Source organism: Bombina bombina, chromosome 2, assembly GCF_027579735.1.
Source record: "Bombina bombina isolate aBomBom1 chromosome 2, aBomBom1.pri, whole genome shotgun sequence".
Lineage (NCBI taxonomy): Eukaryota > Metazoa > Chordata > Amphibia > Anura > Bombinatoridae > Bombina > Bombina bombina.
The window spans coordinates 708481213-708506188 of record NC_069500.1 but is presented as its reverse complement, the minus strand read 5'-3'; the positions used below and the strand labels follow the sequence as shown (position 1 = coordinate 708506188).

Below are 24976 nucleotides of genomic sequence, written 5' to 3'. Positions count from 1 at the left end.
TATCAGAATGAGGGTCCTCATTGGATCTCACATGGGCAAGAAATCTATCTTTAAGGGAGCGCTTTGTTTTCCCTGTGTACTGCTTAGAGCACCCTCTACAGGTTAATAAATATTTTACATGTGTGGTGTCACAGTTAATATAAAAATTAATTTTATGTACGTTGTTGTTACTGGTTGAAACAAATGTCTCACCCTCGATCACATACAAGTTTTACAGATATTTTTTCTGCATTTAAAGAATCCTTTTCTTTGTTTAAGCCAACAGGCACTACTTGTCTTTTTTGTAAAATCAGATGGTGAGACATGGTTTCCTATAGTTTTGCCTTTTCTAGATATAAAATCACAGCCCCCTTTTACAATTTCCTTTAACACGGGATCTGTGTGTAGTATAGGAATACTTTGTTTCACGATATTACAAATACTATTATACTCTAGACTGTATGTTGTTATAAACTTTGGTTTCTGTTTAATATCATTGTTTTGTGTGTTACATTTCACTTTGTACATCAATAAATCATCTCTAGAAAGTTTATCCACTTCATCACGCGGCTTACCTAAGATTTTAGAATTGTATCCTTTATCCAATAGTAGTTTAGTAATGATGTCTGCTTGTTTGTTGTAGTCATCCTCATTGCTACAATTTCTCTTAGCCCTAATGTATTGACCCTTAGGGATGCCATGTATGGTGTGTCTTGGATGATTAGAACTAAATTCTAATATCGTATTACCAGAAGTGGGTTTTCTGTAAAGGTCAGTTTCTATATATTCCTCCTTACTGTTTCCTATTACTGTTAAATCCAAGAAACAGATCTTGTCTATATTTTGTTCTCCTACAAATCTAATGCCAACATTATTAGCATTTAGATAATCACAAAATCTATCCACATTCTGTTCATCACTGTCAATAATAAATATCAAATCATCGATGTATTGTGCATACAATATGATGTCATCTTTGAGGGGATTCCCATATGGTTGTGTGTGTGTGTGTGTGTGCATATGTAATTATGTATTTATATGTGTGTATATGTATTTACAGACATATAAACACATATAATCACATATATACATATTTACACACACACACACACATATATATATATATATATATATATATATATAAGTGCATTGAAGCCCTTTGCAGTTAAGTAGATGAAAACATGAAAAAACATATATATATATATATATATATATATATATATATATACACAGTGGATATAAAAAGTCTACACACCCCTGTTAAAATGTCAGGTTTCTGTGATGTAAAAAAATGAGAGAAAGATAAATCATTTCAGAACTTTTCCCACCTTTAATGTGACCTATAAACTGTACAACTCAATTGAAAAACAAACTGAAATCTTTTAGGTGGAGGGAAGTAAAAATAAAAAAATTAAATATGGTAATGGTTGCATAAGTGTGCACACCCATAAACTAAGACTTTGTTGAAGCATCTTTTGATTTTATTAGAGCACTCAGTCTTCTTGGGTATGAGACTATCAGCATGGCACATCTTGACTTGGCAAGATTTGCCCACTCTTCTTTGCAAAAACACTCCAAATCTGTCAGATTGCGAGGGTATCTCCTATGCACAGCCCTCTTCAGATCACCCCACAGATTTTCAATCGGATTCAGGTCTGGGCTCTGGCTGGGCCATTCCAAAACTTTAATCTTCTTCTGGTGAAGCCATTCCTTTGTTGATTTGGAGGTATGCTTTGGGTTATTGTTATGCTGAAATGTGAAGTTCCTCTTCATGTTCAGCTTTCTAGCAAAAGCCTGACGGTTTTGTGCCAAAATTGACTGGTATTTGGAACTGTTCAACCTTGGTTTCATCAGATCATAACACCTTTTCACACATGCTTTTGGGAGACTTCAGATGTGTTTTTGCAAAATTTAGCCAGGCTTGGATGTTTTTCTTGGTAAGAAAAGGCTTCAGTCTTGCCACTCTACCCCATAGCCCAGACATATGAAGAATACAGGAGATTGTTGTCACATGTACCATACAGCAAGTACTTGCCAGATATTCCTGCAGCTCCTTTAATATTGTTGTAGACCTCTTTGCAGCCTCCCAGACCAGTTTTCTTCTCATCTTTTCATCAATTTTGGAGGGACGTCCAGATCTTGGTAATGTCACTGTTGTGCTATATTTTCTCCACTTGATGATGACTGTCTTCACTGTGTTCCATGGTATATCTAATGCCTTGGGAATTCTTTTGTACCGTTCTCCTGAGTGATACCTTTTAACAATGAGATCCCTCTGATGCTTTGGGAGATCTCTGCGGACCATGGCTTTTGCTGTAGGATTCAACTAAGAAAATGTCAGGAAAGACCTACTAGAACAGCTGATCTTTATCTGGGGTTAATCAGAGGCACTTTAAATGATGGCAGGTGTGTACTGACTCCTATTTAACATGATTTTTAATGTGATTGCTAAATTCTGAACACAGCTACATCTTCAGTTATAAGAGGGTGTGCACACCACATTATTTTAGTTTTTTTTTATTTACTTACCTCCTCCTAAAATATTTTAGTTTGTTTTTCAATTGAGTTGTACAGTTTATAGGTCACATTAAAGGTGGAAAAGGTTCTGAAATGATTTATCTTTGTCTCATTTATTTAAATCACAGAAACCTGACATTTTAACAGGGGTGTGTAGACTTTTTATATCCACTTGTGTGTGTGTATATATATATATATATATATATATATATATATATATACAGTATATATATGTGAAATATTAATATAAATAATGTGAAATATTAAAAAAAAAAAAATTTGGGTTAGTGTAATTGAGAATATGGCATCGGGTTTGTGCAAGTAATATGAACACATTTAATTTTTTTAAGTTATTATGACTTGCTGTGTTTATTTAAGAAGAATCATGAACATGTTCACTTTTTAAGGCTTTAGCTGATATGCTGAAGGTCAATGGAACACTGAAGAGCTTAAATGTAGAGTCCAATTTCATCAGTGGAACAGGCATATTGTCCCTTATCGAATCTCTCCAGCAAAATACTTCCCTGATAGAACTGAAGATAGATAATCAGGTATGATATATGTGTGCATTAAAGTATGTTTACCAGTTATTTATAGAAATACATCCCATCAGAGAAATTAACAGTTTAACGTTTAATTTAAAAAAAATATCACGCTGCCATTTTACCTGTTTTAATGAACATTTCTTCTGTATTTTATTGATATCTCTATGCTATGGATACAGAGGTATGTTTGGATGTTAGCTTGCCTAAACAAAACAACATATAAAGTTCCATTAAAAAAATCATGATATTTTGTAAATGTAGTTGGAATCTGTATAGTCTATAACTCTTCTTTTTTCTTTATGATAGAGTCAGCCACTAGGTAATAAAGTTGAAATGGAAATTGCAAGTATGCTGGAAAAAAATTCATCACTTTTGAAATTTGGCTACCATTTTACACAGCAAGGACCGAGACTCCGTGCATCTAATTCTATGATGAATAATAATGACCTTGGTAAGAAGAAACTACAAGCTTCTGTAGTTATTACTGCATCCATGTATAATATTTTGTCAGCAGACACCAGGAAGATCTCTTAGCGGTCTGCAGCTAAGTTGTAATTACCCTGATTGGCTTGGAACACAATATGGAATTACATTTTATATCTTTGCTTAGGTCATATATTAAACAGACATCCTACCCAAATGCTTAATAACTTGAACGTGATGTGGCATATCTGTAAAAAGCTGACTAGAAAATATCACCTGAACATCTCTCTGTAAAAAGGGAAGATATTTTACCTCAAAACTTCCTCAGTAGGCACAACCCATTTATAAGGGACTTAAAGCAGCCAATCCGTATGTGTATTCTGGGTTTTACAAGAGAGCGTGCATCTGGCATGTGACGGCACAGTCACGTTATTTCCCTCCTCAGCTTAAGGAAGTTTACTATGAAATCTTATTAGAATATTGTAAATTTTATGAAATCACAGTAAAACAATGCATGACCTCAGCACTGATGATGCTGATTGGCTGCTGATTTTCTTTTCACCATGCAGATGATGGTAAAAAGAGTAGCTGAAGAATAAATGCTCATCGAGCACTTACTCAGGTGAGCTGAAATTATTTTCCGGTCAAATAATAAGTTATCAATAGAATCAATAATATACCGTTTATAATGGTATCCCAAAGTCAAAAATACTTTCCAATTTACTTTTATTATCTCTTTCTCTTGGTATTTTTTTAATGTAATTTAGCTCCTTTCCATGAGAGCATACTTGGGCAGACTCAGGAGTGTGCATGTTCTTCTTGAGCACTTTATGGCAGCAGCATATGCAACAATATTTTTAACAACGTTATATTTTTCAGCCTGGAATACAATTGGAGCACAAAAATACTAGCACGGTTGTGCGTTAACATTGAGCAAGCACAATCAATAGCGTTTCTAATTCTACCAGCATATAACCAGCATAATTCCAAATTATTATTATTTTTTTAGTGCTTGAGAAATATTCTAGGGCAGTGTTTTTGGTATAATTGAACTAGAGCACAGGTGAAATAATCAGCTGATCAGTAACCATGGTTACTAACCTGCTTTCACACATCAGCTGATTATTTCACCTGTGCTCTAGTTCAGCTATAATGAAATCCTGACCTGTTGGGGGTACTTGAGGACCACAGTTGAGAAACACTGGTCTAGGGCGCATTTACATCTGCATAACAGATAGTGCAGGTGCTCTAAATCTGGCACATAATATACATATATAGGGGCATATGTATCAAGCTCCGATTGGAGCTTGATGCCCCGTGTTTCTGGTGAGCCTGCAGGCTCGCCAGAAACAGCAGTTATGAAGCAGCGGTCACAAAGACCGCTGCTCCATAACCTGTCCGCCTGCTCTGAGCAGGCGGACACACATCGCCGGACATCGAGTACGATCGGGTTGATTGACGCCCCCCTGCTGGCAGCCTATTGGCCGCGAGTCTGCAGGGGGCGGCGTTGCACCAGCAGCTCTTTTGAGCTGCTGGTGCAATGCTGAATACGGCGAGCGTATTGCTTGCCGTATTTAGCGAGTTCTGGCGGACCTGATCCGCAGTGTCGGATCAGGTCCACCAGACCTTGATAACTAGAGGCCAAATTTTCGTCCTGAATATTCAGGGAAATTCGTTTCCCCCAATATTTGGTGGCTGCACTATTTGGTATTCATTTCTTTAAAACCAACCATGAATATTTACTTAGTATTAATCCCTTAAAAAAATTATAGGAGACAAATGAATAGACGATTTTCATCAGTATTTGTTTCGTTGTCTTTAATGTTCTTTGGTACATTCATTCGGATATTAATTTTGTTAAAACAAAATGAAAATTCGATTTTCGTCATGAATGTGCAATTATATGAATACACATCTCTATCTGATATTGCTCGAGTGCTAAGCTGATGGTGCACAAGTAGTTGAGGTCTTCATGTAGTTCTGTGCTATACTGTTAATAATAACGGTTTACTTTACAGCACTATTTTGGATTGCGCTATCCATTAAAAGTATAGGTTCAGATGCTTTGTTTAAAATTCCACTTGTAGTACAAAATGATTCACTATTCTTTATTGGATGTTGTGCCAAAGACCATGCACGCTCCTGAGCATCTCAGTATGCTCTTATAAACGGAACCAAGTTAAAAAAAAAAAAGATGCCAAGAGGAAGAGGTAAATGTGATAATAAGAGAGTAAGTACAATTGTGAAAAAAACTTTACAATTTAAAGTTTAATTTTAGCTTCCTCATCCCTTTAACGCTAGACTAATAAAAAAAGAGAGAAACAAAAAAATAACACCACAAAAGCAAGACAGTTATGCTATATAATACACACACACACATATATATATAATGCAGAATGAAGGTGGTAAAACTGCTGTAATTTTTGACCTAATTCAAGAAATAAAATGTAAATAAAATCTATTTTTTTGTTGGGTTAATGCAGCATTAATGAACTAGCACTAGATACAAAATCAGTGTTCACGGTGCATATGCTTTTATTGATTTAAATACTGCAGTGAGACCTTTCTGACCCTGGTTTGGCATAGATTACAATTTAGTAACAATCAAGTATTCAAATCTATCAATAAGTCATCAATAATAATGCATCCTAGACTATCTAATGAAGACATTGTAGAAGTTTTCCAACATATTAAAGGGACATTAAACACTAAATACATTTTGAGGTTATTCTGTGCCTCTCTTTAGTCATTGGTTCTGCTATGTAGAAATCTAACTTTCACTACATTCCAGTGCTGATGTATTTGCAGGTACCTACAGTGTAACCTAGGTTCAAAAATGGCAGCACCCATAATTAGATGAAGGTGCAAGAAAATGATTTGTTGTTTAATATCCCTTTAAATCATATTTCTGTTTGTTGAGAAACAGCAGCTTCAATGAAATTCTGTGTATTTTTCATAATGTTCCATTCTCAAGGTCACCATATCCTAAAAGTGTCTAATCACTTTCCAAGGAATGTTTGTATATATTGGCTCAACACATCAGTTATTTAACCATTAGTCTTGTTACCTGTGTCTGATGAATTGATAAGGACAATTCTCCTGACCTGCTTCTTGTTTGCAGCTCGTATGCATAGAAGTGACGGGCCGTGGCATAACTTTACAGCACAGGACCTGGAGGATGCATAAGTATAGATACAATCTCTATACATTTCTCTTGGCATCTCTTTTCCATTTCTGTGCCATGAGCAACATTCTAAGCTGTCACTTTGCAGCTCCTCACAGCCTCTACTGTAATTTTGCTTTCTTTGTTTCAGCCTCATGATCTTTACTCCTCAGCATTTTCTTTCTTAGCTGCTTATCTTTACACACTCACAGCGATGTTTTCATTTTTTATTTTACCCCTTGGCTGCCAGAGAGGGACGCATTTCTGCACTCACTGTCAGCCAGGGAGACAGCAATTTAAATATATGTAGTGTTCAATTGCTTTTGTTTAACAGGTACTTTGTTTCCAATCTTATTAAAAAAATAAAAACAAACTATATAGAAAGCAGAGCTAAATGACATAATAGGGGCCCTAAACCACTGGAAGGTAACTGGGACTCATAGATTCCTTAGAGGCTTTTCTTGCAGCCCCTCTGGAGTATCAATTAATCAACTGTTTTAACCCCAGAAAGTGCTTTGCTTCTATTTCACCTAACAAAAAATGTGTCCCCTCACTACCATTGTTATCAAGCACACCTATGCAACAGATTAAAACACTTTCTCTGTATGTCCAATAAAATAATTAAATGGACATTTAAACTCTTTTGTCCTAGAATAATTTACACTGGAATTGTATTAGAATGTGTCTGTTTAGCTTTTTTTTATTATTGAACTCTTATAACAGCAAGGTACCAGCTTATAATTAGTGTGTACACTCCAATACTCCATAGGCATTACATCTGCCTTTTCTTACCATAGTGTATATTTCAAACGTGCTTCGGGGTTATAGATCAGTTAACTAAAATTAAATAGCTTTTCTCAAATTTCTTCAAGACCATTTAGAAAGATACTTGAAGAAATATTTTGAGGTTTTTTTTTACGATATACCAGCTGATACAGCTTAAAATGTCACCACATTATAACGTAAGTGACTAATTTACAATCTGCAATGCAGTTTTTTAAATTATATATTCAAGATAATTACTACATTTAGGGGACTATCTATCAAGCTCCGGCTCGCCAGAAACAGCAGTTATGAAGCAGCAGTCACAAAGACCGCTGCTCCATAACCCTGTCCACCTGCTCTGATGAGGCGGACAGGAATCGCCACAATTCAACCCGATCGAGTACGATCGGGTTGATTCACACCTCCCTGCTGGTGGCCAATTGGCCACGAGTCTGCAGGAGGCAGCATTGCACCAGCAAGCTCTTGTGAGCTGCTGGTGCAATGCTGAATACGGAGAGCGTATTGCTCTCCGCATTCAGCGATGTCTGTCGGACCTGATCCGCACTGTTGGATCAGGTCCAACAGACATTTGATAATTCGGCCTCTTAGTCTGTATAATACATATTCATATGTGTTCATATGTTAAATTGTTGAATTATGAATCTTTTACAGAGGTTGGTAACTTGAATACTGGAAGTTTCCTAGCAAGTTGGCAACCCCATCTTTTTCAACTAGTTGCCCTTTACTCATTTAAAACACCCTACAATGAAAATATTCTCATTTTAAAGACCACAAATAGTAACACAGACATAGAGAAAAGCATAATTCAATGAAAATTATACAACTAGATCACAGAGTTTTTATGGACATTTTTGGGGTTTTCTGCTAGACATCTATTAGCTTTGATATATTTACAATATCATCCCTATACACAAAACCTTTGGGATTTTTGTTACACCTTATATTGTAATATACAATCCATGAAAGTACAGCAATGCACTTGGATGTGAGGTGCTTGTGACGACCAGAGACTCTGCCCCATGTATATAATCCAAGAAAGTAAGAAAGTCGACAGCACCTATTAAATTATTAACCTTTTATTATGGACAGATAAAACAACGTTTCTGGGGAATACCCTTAATCATGCATAATAGGTGCTGTGGACTTACTTTATTGGATTATATTGTAATATAGGAGTCTCTCATTCCCATGCAGAACTGTGTGCATAGTGAGATAAACATTTCACAATTTAAAATTTGAGTTTCTACATTTTTTTGGGAGACGTCACCGTACTGATGAGACTTTTGAGATCATCTTGCCTGAGCACTGATCTTTATATCATTGGGCCCTAAGAATGTATATACTATCTAATAAGTAATCCATGCTTAACAAAAACATATAAAATCATTATATTATCCTTCAACAATTCTAGTGAAGTCAGCAAAATATTATATCTCTAAACTGTAATGTTCACAAATATAGTGAAATGTTAAATAAATAACTAGAAAATAAGGTAGGACATAAACAAGTAATATGTATAACACACATATGAAGATTTTTGCCACAAACACTTGAACATACTGATAAAAGCCAGTCTTATGCAGACATCACTGTAAAACAGTCAGTGCTATTCTTCAAAGGCAGATAAAAGTGTTCACTTAATGATAAACTAAAAGGCATAATAAGTATTATAGCTCAAGCAAGGCAAACATTTATTTTTTTTAAATACTTATGCAATAATTGTCTGACCCGGGCAGTAAACTAAAAAGTAATGGTTTAGTATTTCCACTGAGAATATCTGCAAAAATAGGTACAATGACTCCTTCAGATCAGATACATTTCTTTAAAATTATTTTTTTTTATTAGATTTATTTAAAAAGCGGCTACAAATATTAGTAATATTTTTGTACATTTCAAAAAAATGAAATATCAAGTATACAGCAATGTCTATATCTTGCTTCATATCCTTTGATAATCCTCAGCAGAAGTGAACTTAGCCCTTAAAGGGTGACAGACAGTAGCCGGCTCCTCATGTTTTATGTATGTGCAAAAGTCACTCTTTTTATCTGACACCGTAACAGAAGACAGGAAAAAGAGACGCACAAAGGGGCCGATTTAGGAAAGTGCGGACGGACATGATCCGCTGTAGCGATCATGTCCGCCGCACATCGATAAATTTATCATTGCACTTGCAGTGCTGGTGAACTGCTTGTGCAATGCTGCCCCCTGCAGGTTTGCGTACAATCGGCCGCTAGCAGAGCAGGTGGACAAGTTGAGGAGCAGCGGTTTTAAGACCACTGTTTCTTAACTCCTGTTTCCGGCGAGCCTAAAGGCTCGTGCCGAAACAGCTGCATCAAGCTCCAATCGGAGCTTGATGAATCGGCCCCATTGAGTTCTCTTTCCAAAATGAGCTTCTGCTGCACACCCAGCTTGTGATATGTGAGATGTCTTCCAGACTGGGCTTTACACATTAAATGGAGAAAAACACTCAGCTTCACAAAATGTAGAGACTGTCCTAGTAGAATTAGCCATGAGCCATTCAGCAAATAGAACTTTCTTCATCTGGTTGGCCTTGATGATGTTTTAAATGAGCCAGTTAGAAATAATGGACTTAGCAGAACCATTATAGATAGATATCTGGAGATCCAGATTGCACAAGCATTTTTCTTACACCAATGGCTGGCTCTGACTGAAAGCTGATAGGACAATATCCTGGGTAAGCTAAAGTAACAGTAAAGTCAAAATTACCCCTTAACCACCACAACGTACCCTTAAGGGTTTTTCTGCCTATAATAGCACGGGTGTCGCCACTAGTGGCAGGACTGCCCTATTACACGCTCCCTCCCTCCCTCCTGCATTCTTCCTGAAATAGCACGGTCTCGCTATTAAAAACAAGCCCCATAGAAAGATCATTGTTGCTGGTCATTAAGGGCTTAAATTTCATAATTCAGATAGCGCATGAAATTTTAAACAACTTTCCAATTTACTTTGCTTCTCTTGATATTATTTGTTCTATACCATGCTTAGGTAGGATCAAGAATAGCAGTGCACAGCTGGGAGCTAACAGGTGATAGGTGGCTGCTCATATATGCCTTTTCTCATTGATTCACTGGATGTGTTCAGCTAGCTCCCAGTTGTGAATGTCCTCTCCTGTGTCTGCTCTTCAACAACGGACACTAAGAAGATGAAGAAAATTTGATAACAGCAATAATTTGAAAGTTGTTTAAAATTGCATGTTCTATCTGAATGTAGTGACTTTAATTTTCACTTTACTGTCCTTTTAATATTTAAAACGACTTTTTGTACAAATTCAGGAATGGTCTACGTTGAACATTAAATATGGTTTCTGATTATTTCACCAGTAGCCCACCAATCGAAAAAAAACTTTTTTCATCATCAACAGCAGAAAAACATTTCAACAATGATCTTTGAGAATGGAATTTTCTTTGTCTCTGTGTAAACTTAAAACTACAGTACCGTGACAAATTATTAGACCCAGTGGTCAAAAATTGTAATTTTGATTCTAATCTATTTATTCTTAATAGTGTTGATTTTTTTAGTTTTGTAACCATTTCATATTCCATGTTATATTGGCAACATCTGCAATACATATTAACATGTAATTTGATATAATATTACTAAAAAATTGATAAATTAACAAATGTATATGTTTTTACAGTTGGGTAAACAAAGTGACCTGTCGTTCTGTAAAGGATATTAAGAAAAAATAATAATTGTGGGGATGATTTGAACCCAAAACTGAAGGGCGCTTGTGGTTGATATTATGTTACTAATCCAAGAACTGACAGAAGAATATCTGCACTCAAAATAGGAAACTGATTGTCAGAGTCTTGACTAAAAACATTCAGGATCAAGGTATCCGAGAGAAGTATTCAGCGACTGTTAGCTAAAGAGGACCTGCTAGCCAGAAACCCTGTTCAAAAACCATCCCCATAATCCATTTTTTGGTAATATTCTTTACAGAACTACCCGATACACCTACATTTTCAGCAATCTTGTACTGCAGTGTTTTTTTACCTTCAACAGGCCGACAATTTGACTGACTTTCTTTAACGACAAGTCACATTATTTACCAATCTATAAAAAATATACATTTATCAATTTACCAAATTACACGTAAATATGTATTGCAGATTTTGCCAATATAACATGGAATAAGAAATTATTACAAAACTAAAAAATCAATCAACACTATTAAGAATAAATATGAAATTAATATCAAAATTACGATTTTTTGACCAATGGTTCTAATAATTTGACAAGGTACTGTATATCACCCAATTAGGAATATAATTCAAGCGTAACTGAAAGAAGTTCCCTAATGTAAAATTTCAGAATCAAATTCAAAAGTGCTCAGAAACTCCAAAAGACTAAAGAATATATTCCTTACTTTTACCAAAAATTTTTATATATAATAAGTGTGCTGTATTACAAGTTTATTACAAAATATCTATTGCAAACTCCGAATACATATATTCATATAAAACATCAGCAAAAACATACAAGTCACAATATCCAAGATAATATAAAATGTGAAACGCTAGGATTTACCAGTGGAACAAATAAAGGGGACTTTCAGTCATGAAGTATAAAATAATTCATGCTGAAAGTTCCTTTATTTGTCTTAAACGGTTGCGGCACTGAACACCTCAGGCAGCCCACGGCAGAGCGCAATTTTGCTGTGAGGTGACGTTTTAACCTCTTAGCCAATAGCTTGCAAGCTATTCAGCATTGGCGCCAGCTGGCCTGCATGGCTATTGGCTAAGAGGTGGAAACGTAACCTCACAGCATAATAGCATTCTGCCGTGGGCTGCCTGAGCATCTCAGTGCGGCAAACGCTTCAGACAAATAAAGGAACTTTCAGCATGAAGTATTTTATACTCCATGGGGCCGATTTTTGAAGCAGTGAAGCTGCTTATTCTGTGTGAGCCTTCAGGCTCGCCGGAATCATGAGTTAAGAGGCAGAGGTTATAAGACCGCTGCTCCTTAACTTGTCCGCCACCTCTGAGGCGGCGGACAGCAGTTATCCTGATTGGATACGATCGTGATGATTGACACCCCCTGCTAGTGGCCGATTGGCCGTGAATGTGCAGGGGGCGGTATTGCACAAGCATTTCATACTAAATGCTTGTGCAATGATAAATGCTGACAGATCATGTCCGCTCGACCGTTGATAAATCGGCCCCCATGACTGAAAGTCCCCTTTATTTGTTCCACTGGTAAATCCTAGCATTTCACAAACACTAGGATTTATCATCACTTTAAATGTGAGCAGCATTTAAAACCTGCAAAACAGCACAAGGGTGGAAATAACTCAGCAGTTAAAGGGTTTACACACTTCTTAATATCAAAAGGTTTAGTTGTTTTTCAAATAGCATGTTTTCTTTAAAAGGAATATCAAAGTAAAATTATCTTTGGGCTGGAATCTTCCCTCAGTGCTTTAACCAGAGGGCTGTTCCTTCCAGGTTAGAACCCACTATTCTAGACTCTTCTATTTCAACAGGTGAGTAACTGCTTCAGTGGAAAAGATAAGCACCTGCTTTAACTGCAAAACATAATCAACAACAAACTGTCAGCCAGATTACGAGTTTTGAGCGCTATAGAGAAATTAACGACCGCAGTATTTTCAGCGATATTTCACTCCCTATAGAGCTGGTATTATGATTTTAAAAAAAGCTGGAGTTTGCGGGCGATATCGCAGCGTTGCGCTCCATACCACACACAAATACCAGCGCTGCTTTGAGCTGCTGTTACCTGCTCGTGCACGATTTCCCCATAGACAACAATGGGGAGAGCCGGCTAAAAAAAAGTCTAACACCTGCAATCACGGAGCATAAAGCTCCGAAACGCTGCCCCATTGATGTCTATGGGGAAAAAAATTAATATTTAAACCTAACACCCTAACATAAGCCCCGAGTCTAAACACCCCTAATCTGCTGCCCCCGACATCGCCGACACCTACATTTACTTATTAACCACTAATCTGCTGCCCCCAATGTCGCCGCAACCTACATTACTGTTATTAACCCCTAATCTACTGCCCCCAAAATCGCCGCCACCTAACTACACTTATTAACCCCTAATCTGCTGCCCCCAATGTCGCCGCCACTATACTAAAGTTATTATCCCAAACAAAACCCAAACCCTAACACCCATTAACTTTAACATAATTAAAATAATTCCAAAACAAAATTTCAATTAATACCTAAATAATTCCTATTTAAAACTAAATAAATACTTACCTGTAAAATAAAACCTAAGCTAGCTACAATATAACTAATAGTTATATTGTAGCTAGCTTAGGTTTTATATTTATTTCACAAGTAAGTTTGTATTTATTTTAACTAAGTAGATTAGTTATTAAATAGTTATTAACTATTTACTAACTACCTAGTTAAAATAAATACAAATTTACCTGTAAAATAAAACCTAACCTGTCTTACAGTAAAACCTAACATTACACTAAAATTAAATAAATTACATTAATCAAATACAATTAACTAAATTACAAAAAAAATAAACACTAAATTACACAAAATAAAAAAGAAATGATCAAATATTTAAACTAATTACTCCTAATCGAATAGCCCTATCAAAATAAAAAAGCCCCCCAAAATAATAAAACCTCTAGCCTAAACTAAACTGCCAATAGCCCATAAAAAGGGCCTTTTGTGGGGCATTGCCCCAAAGAAATCAGCTCTTTTACCTGGCAAATAAAAATACAAACATCCCCCCAACAGTAAAACCCACCACCCACACAACCAACCCCCCCAAATAAAATTCTATCTAAAAGACCTAAGCTACCCATTGCCCTGAGATGGGCATTTGGATGGGCATTGCCCTTAAAAGGGCATTCAGCTCTTTTACATTGCCCAAACCCTAAGTTAAAAATAAAACCCACCCAATAAACCTTTAATAAAACCTAACACTAACCCCCGAAGATCTACTTACAGTTTTGGAAGACCGGACATCCATCCTCATCCAGTCGGCGAAGTCCTCATCCACGCGGCAAGAAGTCCTCAACGAAGCCAGGAGAAGTCTTGATCTAAGCGGCAAGAAGTTCTTAATGAAGCCAGGAGAAGTCTTCATCCAAGCGGCAAGAAGTCATCATCGAGGCGGGCAGAAGCCTTCATCCAGATGGCATCTTCTATCTTCATCCTTCCGGCGCGGAGCAGGTCCATCTTCAAGACATCCCGCGCGGAGCATCCTCTTCATATGGTCCCAGCCATACACTGAAGGTTCCCTTTAAGATACGTCATCCAAGATGGCATCCCTTGAATTCTGATTGGCTGATAGAATTCTATCAGCCAATAGGAATTAAAGGGTAAAAAATCCTATTGGCTGATGCAATCAGCCAATAGGATTGAGCTTCAATCCTATTGGCTGACCCAATGAGCCAATAGGATTGAGCTCGTATTCTATTGGCTGTTCCAATCATGAAGACTTCTGCCCACCTGGATGATGACTTCTTGCCGCTTGGATGAGGATTTCGCCGGCTGGATGAGGATGGATGTCCGGTCTTCCAAAACTGTAAGTGGATCTTCGGGGGTTAGTGTTTTATTAAGGGTTTATTGGGTGGGTTTTATTTTCAGCTTAGGGTTTGGGCAATGTAAAAGAGCTGAATGCCGTTTTAAGGGCAATGCCCATCCAAATGCCCTTTCCAGGGCAATGGGTAGCTTAGGTTTTTAGATATAATTTTATTTGGGGGGGTTGGTTGTGTGGGTGGTGGGTTTTACTGTTGGGGGGGATGTTTGTATTTTTATTTGCCAGGTAAAAGAGCTGATTAAGGCCCTTTTAAGGGCTATTGGCATTTCAGTTTAAGCTAGGGGTTTTATTATTTTGGGGGGCTTTTTTATTTTGATAGGACTATTAGATTAGGAGTAATTAGTTTAAATATTTGATCATTTCTTTTTTATTTTGTGTAATTTAGTGTTTATTTTTTTTGTAATTTAGTTAATTGTATTTGATTAATGTAATTTATTTAATTTTAGTGTAATGTTAGAATTTACTGTAAAACAGGTTAGGTTTTATTCTACAGGTAAATTTGTATTTATTTTAACTAGGTAGTTAGTAAATAGTTAATAACTATTTAATAACTAATCTACCTTAACATAATTAAAATAAAACCTAAGCTAGCTACAATATAACTAATAGTTATATTGTAGCTAGCTTAGGTTTTATTTTACTGTTAAGTATTTATTTAGTTTTAAATAGGAATGATTTAGGTATTAATTGTAATTTTGTTTTGGAATTATTTTAATTATGTTAAAGTTAGTGGGTGTTAGGGTTAGGGTTACGTTTGGGTTAGACTTAGGGTTAGGTTTAGGGGTTAATAACTTTAGTATAGTGGCAGGGACATTGGGGGCAGCAGATTAGGGGTTAATAAGTGTATTTAGGTGGCGGCGATTTTGGGGGCGGCAGCAGATTAGGGGTTAGTAACAGTAATGTAGGTTGCAGCGATGTTAGGGACAGCAGATTAGGGGTTAATAAGTGTATGTAGGTGGCGACGACATTGGGGGGCAGCAGATTAGGGTTTAATAATATTTAACTAGTGTTTGCGATGCGGGAGTGCAGCGGTTTAGGGGTTAATATGTTTATTATAGTGGCGGCGATGTCCGGAGTGGCAGATTAGGGGTTAATAATTTTATTTTAGTGTTTGCGATGCGCGAGGTCCTTAATAGGTAGTTTATGGGTGTTAGTGTACTTTGTAACACTTTAGTTATGAGTTTCATGGTACAGCTTTGTAACGTAAAACTCATAACTACTGACTCTCAGGTGGCGGTACAGATCTTGTAGTTATAGGCTGTACCACTCACTTTTTGGCCTGCCAGGCAGACTCGTAATACCGGTGCTGTGGAAGTCCCATTGAAAAAGGACTTTTTAAAAAGTGTGGTTCTTACGTTGCGTGACGGCCAAAAAGGTGTGCGGTACAGCTATACCTACAACACCTGTAATACCAGCGGTAGTGAAAAAGAGCCATAACGATGCTTTTTACTCATAACGCACAACTCGTAATCTAGCTGTGAATTTGGAAAACTAAGATATCCATTCTCAGTTGAAGAAGACCTGTATTCATCTGCCTTAGTAGCTGAGACCATAGCTAATAAAGGGTAGTGCATTTGCCCTTAATATTAAAAAAATCTCATTAGTAGGCATAAGCATACATTTTAATGATTGCTGTGTCCACTATAGGAGGTCTGAGAATATGTTATATTCTGCAATCTGTAACCTCCTTTCTTGTTTAATTTTTTCTTAAGCAAATCTGGGGAAACATAAAATGTAATAGCATCATTCTTTGAAGGCTGTGACATTTTTTTGATATACCTTTAAGTAATTTAATAAAGGGTGAGATGCTGACATATCAAGGGCAGTAAATCTTCACTTTCTAAGAGTTCTATAGCGTCCTTTCAAGGCTTATTCTCTAAGAGTTATATAGCCTAAGCATACTATATGGAATCATCAGCATCAAAAGCCAAAATTGTTTTTAACTGTGGCCAAGACATTTATTTACTACAACATATTTGAAAGATACAAACAGCACATAGTTTCTTGTCACCCAAAGGAAAATAAAAAGCAGCTGAAAAAATGATGTGCATGTTTAAAAGGCCAGTGCCACTCAAGGTACAAACTCTTTTAGTTCACTATGCTTTTCACAGAGGTGAAATATTCTCTTGTACATCAGTCTGATCCTGGCAGAACAACAGTGCAACCCTGACATTCCAGGCAATTCTCCTCTGAAGAGAAAGCAATAAACAATAGAACTATGTTTTGGCCTCTCTGTGCTTCTTCAGTAAGGTGCATGTGAGCAAGAAGTCCAAGTATGATTTTCTTTTTTATGTATGCATATTACTCTGGGATCACCCTAAGATTCAGAAGGGAACACCGGATGTGGGCTACTTGTGCATGCCTGTGATAGGGGCCAACATTCCTAACTAATAACTAGAAATAAATGTTACTTCAAGGAAAATTCTGGTTATGTCCACTCCCCTTAGAAGCTTAGTTAATTTCTGCTGAGGACTGCTCTAGGATGAGCCAAGATAATTCAATATTTAAAAAATTCTAAGGTCAAGAAGAATACATAAATAAAAGTAACTGTAAATGAATAAGAAATACCAAATGTACATTTTTATCTTATTATTATCTTCACAATTACTTTAAAGTCCTTCTGCCAGTGAAACAAGGCACCAGCAAAGTTCTACATAGAGCTTACCACTTCTGCTTTATAGGATTGCTAGAATTCCTGGAATCTTTTTTCCTCATAGAATATTTTGTCACTTTTTCAGTGAGGAAGAGAAGGGTGGCTGACTTGGATGGACCAATCTATCCCAAAACCCGAAGTGGGGTGTTCTAGAGCCGAGGAGAAGACTGTACCATAAAGAAGGACCCCTACCCCTGATCGTTTATGCCAGAGAGTGGAATCTAAAGCAGAGTGAGAACAGAGTAACTGCATTGTACCTCAGTCCTTTTACATACATAATGCACCTCAATCCATGCTGACAGGCAGTTTTTGAGAAATGTATTTAATAGATCGGGATCTTTGTTTTGTAGGTTGAAATATATTTCTTTGTATTCATACAGAGGTTTTTCACATAAAAGAAGCAAAAAATCATCATGGAGGTATCATCAGAACAGAATGCACAACTAGTAAACCTGATCAGAAGGTTTTGCTATATTGTGAATGACCATTTGAGATTCCTGGTGTATTTTTTTGTGATTAGTATGCATTTGCCAAGGTTTCAATTATTTTATCAATGAAACAAAAAGTCTAGCAAAAGCATATGTAGGTGCAGTAAACCTCCTGTGAAGAACACTTCTGTTGGTCTTGAAAAGTTACAATAAGCCTACAAAACACTGTATCATCTATGGCTCAGTTTTATATTAGCGTTTGATAAATCCGATCTTATCAACACCATTATTTTTTTGATTGCTTTTTAATCTAACCAAATATAAATTAAATGCTAATCCCATCAAATGTAAAAAAGCAAAGTATTGCAGATTAAATTGACAACATTTGTATAAATAATATTTTAAGAGATAGTAAACTTTTATGATTGAGATAGAACATGTAATTTTAAACAACTTTTTACTTCTGTTATCAAATTTTCTTTGTTCTTTTTGTATCCTTTGTTGAAGAATACACCAAGGGACAGCAATGAACTACTGGGTGGTAGTGGAACACTTTAGGTGAGCCAGTGACACGAGGCATATATGTGCAACTATAAATCATCAGCTAGCTCCCGAAATGTCTTTGCAGCTCCAAAGCCTACCTAGGCATGCTCTTCAACAAAGTATACAAAGAGATCAGCAACAAATTTGAAATTTTTTTTAAATTTGCATGTCCAATCAGAACCATGAAAGTTTAATTTTGACTTTCCTGTCCCATTAAGAAAGCAAAACAAATGCTGATGACTCAGAATGTATTTAGAGCTTGGGTTTCCCTAAATACACAAAATATTTCCTTTAAAGTGAGTTATATGAGCAGCTATAAAGTATAAATCATTATAGGACAAGTCCTTGCTTTCAAACAAACAGTTGTTAGAAAGGTATAACATAAGATTTATGACACTACAGATTTAACAAACCAACATAAAAGAATATGCGCCTTCTCTTGAGAACAATAGTCCTAAAATTTAATAAGCTATATTATGCTACATTTATGAAAGTAGACAATTTGGTCCCATTGCCGCCACATTCATATTTGTCAGTGTTATTTAGCATTAGAACAATTACAAATGTACTGTACATTGCTTCAAAGCCATCCAGCCTTATTAAATTATGTATGATGTGCTTGTGTGTTCCCTTTCATATGTTTGCAATAATATTGAAAATGTAGTTTATTGCAATAAATATAGAGAAAAATAGAGAATGTTAATAGCATTGTATATTATAGATGACAATTGTCAATGGGGTTAATCTTTCAAATATCTGTAAATCTACAAATCAACCAATAGTTTAAATCAGGGTTCTTCAGTCTTTTTTCCCCCACGACCCAGTGCAATGATACCACATTCCTTTGCTAAAATGTGTGTGTACTTTATTCCTAACTTTAGTCAGACTTTAACGTGTTGTAAAAGGTAATAACACACACACTCTCATACAATACACTCACACAATCTAATATAAAACACACATATACCACACAATTTCATACAACATACACATACCGCACACACTCTCATACAACACATATACACACAACACACACTCTCATACAACACACACATTCTCATATAACACACATATACACCACACACTTTCATACAACACACACATACCACACACACTCTCATACAATACACACACACACTCTAATATAAAACACACACACACCACACAATTTCATACAACATACACATACCGCACACACTCTCATACAACACATATACACACAACACACACTCTCATGCAACAATCACATTCTCATATAACACACATATACACCACACACTTTCATACAACACACACATACCACACACACACTCTCATACAACACATACACATACCACACACTCTCTCATACAACACACACACACTCTCATGCAACACACACTCTCATATAACACACATACCACACACTTTTATACCACACACTTTTATACAACACACACATACCGCACACACTCTCATACAACACATAAACACACCACTAACACTCTCGCACAACACACACACACTCTCATGCAACACACACTCTCATATAACACACATACCACACACTTTTATACCACACACTTTTATACAACACACACATACCACACACACTCTCATGCAACACATAAACACACCACTAACACTCTCTCATACAACACACACACACTCTCATGCAACACACACTCTCATATAACACACATACCACACACTTTTATACCACACACTTTTATACAACACACACATACCACACACACTCTCATACAACACATAAACACACCACTAACACTCTCGCACAACACACACACACTCTCATAAAACACACACACTTTCATATAACACACATATACACCACACACTTTCATGCAACACACACACTCTCATACAACACATTCTGATATAACACACATATTAACCACACACACTCTCATACAACACATACACAAACTCTCATATAACACACATATACACCACACCCTTTCATACGACACACACATACTGCACAGACTCTCATACAACACACACATACACCACACACTTTCAAACAACACGCACACTCATATAACACACACATGCCACACACTTTCATACAACACACACACACAAGTCGCGACCCAGTAAACATGGTGTTGCAACCCAGTAATTAGGCAAACCGTGGTTTGAAGAACCCTGGTTTCAATATTACAAAATGATTAAGAATTTTAGATAACTGTTGTTTAGCTTTTGTTTTTGTGCTGTATTTCATTGCATTATCCTATCTGTATGATGTATGGGCAGGCACTTTTATAATAATAAAATATTATAATCTGCCTAGTGTTCATTGTGATTTACTTAGTGTCATTGTGAGCTGAGAATCCACTTTGCATGGTTATACTTTTGCAAATTAAGACTTGATCGCAAATATTTCACTTGTAAGAACACCAAATCATTTCAGCATTGGTCTAATTTTTTTGAAGCTGTACATTTATTACAATTGTTTTACATTAGTTAGCATTTCAGAGTTTCAGGTATTTTACACCATTGGCAAACATATCAATTAGCATGATTCTACATTGATGATTTGTCAAAGAAAGAAGGTTTCCTACCTCCCTTTAAAGGGACCCTAAACTCAAAATTAAACTTTCATGTTTGAGAAAGAACATGTAATTTTCATATATACAGTATCTCACAAAAGTGAGTACACCCCTCACATTTTTGCAAATATTTTATTATATCTTTTCATGTGACAACACTGAAGAAATGACACTTTGCTACAATGTAAAGTAGTGAGTGTACAGCCTTATAACAGTGTAAATGTGTTGTCCCCTCAAAATAACTCAACACACAGCCATTAATGTCTAAACCGTTGGCAACACAGTGGAAATGTCCAAATTGGGCCCAATTAGCAATTTTCCCTCCCTTGTGTCATGTGACTTGTTAGTGTTACAAGGTCTCAGGTGTGAATGGGGAGCAGGTGTGTTAAATTTGGTGTTATTGCTCTCACACTCTCATACTGGTCACAGGATGTTCAAAATGGCACCTCATGGCAAAGAACTATCTGCGGATCTGAAAAAAAGAATTGTTGCTCTACATAAAGATGGTCTAGGCTATAAGAAGATTGCCAAGACCCTAAAACTGAGCTGCAGCACGGTGGGCAAGACCATACAGCGGTTTCACAGGACAAGTTCCACTCAGAACAGGCCTCTCCATGGTCGACCAAAGAAGTTGAGTGCACATGCTCAGCGTCATATGCAGAGGTTGTCTTTGGGAAATAGACGTATGAGTGCTGCCAACATTGCTGCAGAGGTTGAGGGGGTGGGGGATCAGCCTGTCAGTGCTCAGACCATACGCTGCACACTGAATCAAATTGGTCTGCATGGCTGTTATCCCAGAAGGAAGCCTCTTCTAAAGATGATGTACAAGAAAGCCCGCAAACAGTTTGCGAAGACAAGCAGACTAAGGGCATGGATTACTGGAACCATGTCCTGAGACCAAGATAAACTTATTTGGTTCAGATGGTGTCAAGCGTGTGTGGCGGCAACCAGGTGAGGAGAACAAAGACAAGTGCGTCTTGCCTACAATCAAGCATGGTGGTGGAGTGTCATGGTTTGGGCCTGCATGAGTGCTGCCGCACTGGGGAGCTACAATTCATTCAGAGAACATGTACTGTGACACATTGAAGCAGAGCATGATCCCCTCCCTTTGGAGACTGGGCCGCAGGGCAGTATTCCAACATGATAATGACCCCAAACACACCTCTAAGATGACCAATGCCTTGCTAAAGAAGCTGAGGGTAAAGGTGATGGACTGGCCAAGCATGTCTCCAGACCTAAACCCTATTGAGCATCTGTGGGGCATCCTCAAACAGAAGGTGGGGGAGCGCAAAGTCTCTAACATCCACCAGCTCCATGATGTTGTCATGGAGCAGTGGAAGAGGACTCCAGTGGCAACCTGTGAAGCTCTGGTGAACTGCATGCCCAAGAGGGTTAAGGCAGTGCTGGAAAATAATGGTGGCCACACACAATATTGACACTTTGGTTCCAATTTGGACATTTCCACTAAGGGGTGTACTCACTTTTGTTGCCAATGGTTTAGACATTAATGGCTGTGTGTTGAGTTATTTTGAGGGGACAGCAAATTTACACTGTTATACAGGCTGTACACTCACTACTTTACATTGTAGCAAAGTGTCATTTCTTCAGTGTTGTCACATGAAAAGATATAATAAAATATTTACAAAAATGTGAGGGATGTACTTACTTTTGTGAGATACTGAATATGAAAATATGAGCAAAGAAGGTTGTGAAAATTGTCTTTATTGTTTAAGCTTTTGATCTTTTGTTAAAAAAAATACACAAAAATACTCTGCTCTAATGGATATCAAAACAATTGCAAACACAACACAGGTTTATACAAAAAGTTTTTTTTTAACTATGTGTGGCGCAATTATTGGCACCCCTATGAATTCATATGAGAAAAATATATTTGAAGTATATTCCCAATGATATTTTAAATCTTTTAGCACACCTGGGTGACTAGGAACAGGAAATTCAGTTATTACTTCCTGTTTCACAGGGGTATAAACATGAGGTAACACATAGGCCAAATTCCCTTAGACCTAGATTTGGAGTTTGGTGTTAGCCGTGAAAACCAGCGTTAGAGGCTCCTAACGCTGGTTTTAGGCTACTGCCGGTATTTGGAGTAACTCAAAATAGGGTCTAACACTCACTTTTCATCCGCGACTTTTCCATACCGCAGATCCCCTTACGTCAATTGCGTATCCTATCTTTTCAATGGGATCTTTCTAACTCCGGTATTTAGAGTCGTTTCTGAAGTGAGCGTTAGACATCTAACGACAAAACTCCAGCCGCAGGAAAAAAGTCAGTAATTAAGAGCTTTCTGGGCTAACGCCGGTTTATAAAGCTCTTAACTACTGTACTCTAAAGTACACTAACACCCATAAACTACCTATGTACCCCTAAACCGAGGTCCCCCCACATCGCCGACACTCGAATAATTTTTTTTAACCCCTAATCTGCCGACCGCCACCTACGTTATCCTTATGTACCCCTAATCTGCTGCCCCTAACACCGCCGACCCCTGTATTATATTTATTAACCCCTAACCTGCCCCCCTCAACGTCGCCTCCACCTGCCTACACTTATTAACCCCTAATCTGCCGACCGGACCTGAGCGATACTATAATAAAGTTATTAACCCCTAATCCGCCTCACTAACCCTATAATAAATAGTATTAACCCCTAATCTGCCCTCCCTAACATCGCCGACACCTAACTTCAATTATTAACCCCTAATCTGCCGACCGGAGCTCACCGCTATTCTAATAAATGTATTAACCCCTAAAGCTAAGTCTAACCCTAACACTAACACCCCCCTAAGTAAAATATAATTTAAATCTAACAAAATTAATTAACTCTTATTAAATAAATTATTCCTATTTAAAGCTAAATACTTACCTGTAAAATAAATCCTAATATAGCTACAATATAAATTATAATTATATTATAGCTATTTTAGGATTTATATTTATTTTACAGGTAACTTTGTATTTATTTTAACCAGGTACAATAGCTATTAAATAGATAAGAACTATTTAATAGCTAAAAATAGTTAAAATAATTACAAATTTACCTGTAAAAGAAATCCTAACCTAAGTTACAATTAAACCTAACACTAGACTATCAATAAATTAATTAAATAAACTACCTACAATTATCTACAATTAACCTAACACTACACTATCAATAAATTAATTAAATACAATTGCTACAAATAAATACAATTAAATAAACTAGCTAAAGTACAAAAAATAAAAAAGAACTAAGTTACAAAAAATAAAAAAATATTTACAAACATAAGAAAAATATTACAACAATTTTAAACTAATTACACCTACTCTAAGCCCCCTAATAAAATAACAAAGCCCCCCAAAATAAAAAAATGCCCTACCCTATTCTAAATTATTAAAGTTCAAAGCTCTTTTACCTTACCAGCCCTGAACAGGGCCCTTTGCGGGGCATGCCCCAAGAAATACAGCTCTTTTGCCTGTAAAAAAAAACATACAATACCCAAGCCCCCCAACATTACAACCCACCACCCACATACCCCTAATCTAACCCAAACCCCCCTTAAATAAACCTAACACTAAGCCCCTGAAGATCATCCTACCTTGTCTTCACCTCACCGGGTATTCACACCGATCCGTCCAGAAGAGCTCCTCTGATGTCCTGATCCAAGCCCAAGCGGGGGGCTGAAGAGGTCCATGATCCGGCTGAAGTCTTCATCCAAGCGGGGCAGAAGAGGTCTTCCATCCGATTGAAGTCTTCATCCAAGCGGCATCCATCCAGAGCGAAGCGGCAGCATCCTGAAGACCTCCACCGCGGAACATCCATCCTGGCCGACGACTGAACGACGA

At 36.9% G+C, this 24976-nt stretch overlaps 1 protein-coding gene across 2 annotated transcripts in view; it reads left to right on the top strand.

Moving 5' to 3' along the window:
• Window positions 1-20870, top strand: part of TMOD1 (tropomodulin 1) — a 250805-nt gene extending 229935 nt beyond the window's left edge. For both annotated transcript variants that reach the window (XM_053702704.1, XM_053702703.1), the window contains exons 8-10: window positions 2904-3047; window positions 3348-3492; window positions 17697-20870. In XM_053702704.1, coding sequence (XP_053558679.1) covers window positions 2904-3047; window positions 3348-3492; window positions 17697-17764 — 357 coding nt within the window. In that variant the 3' untranslated portion in view covers window positions 17765-20870. The remainder of the gene's footprint in view (window positions 1-2903; window positions 3048-3347; window positions 3493-17696) is intronic.
• The last annotated feature ends 4106 nt before the right edge of the window (window positions 20871-24976 follow it).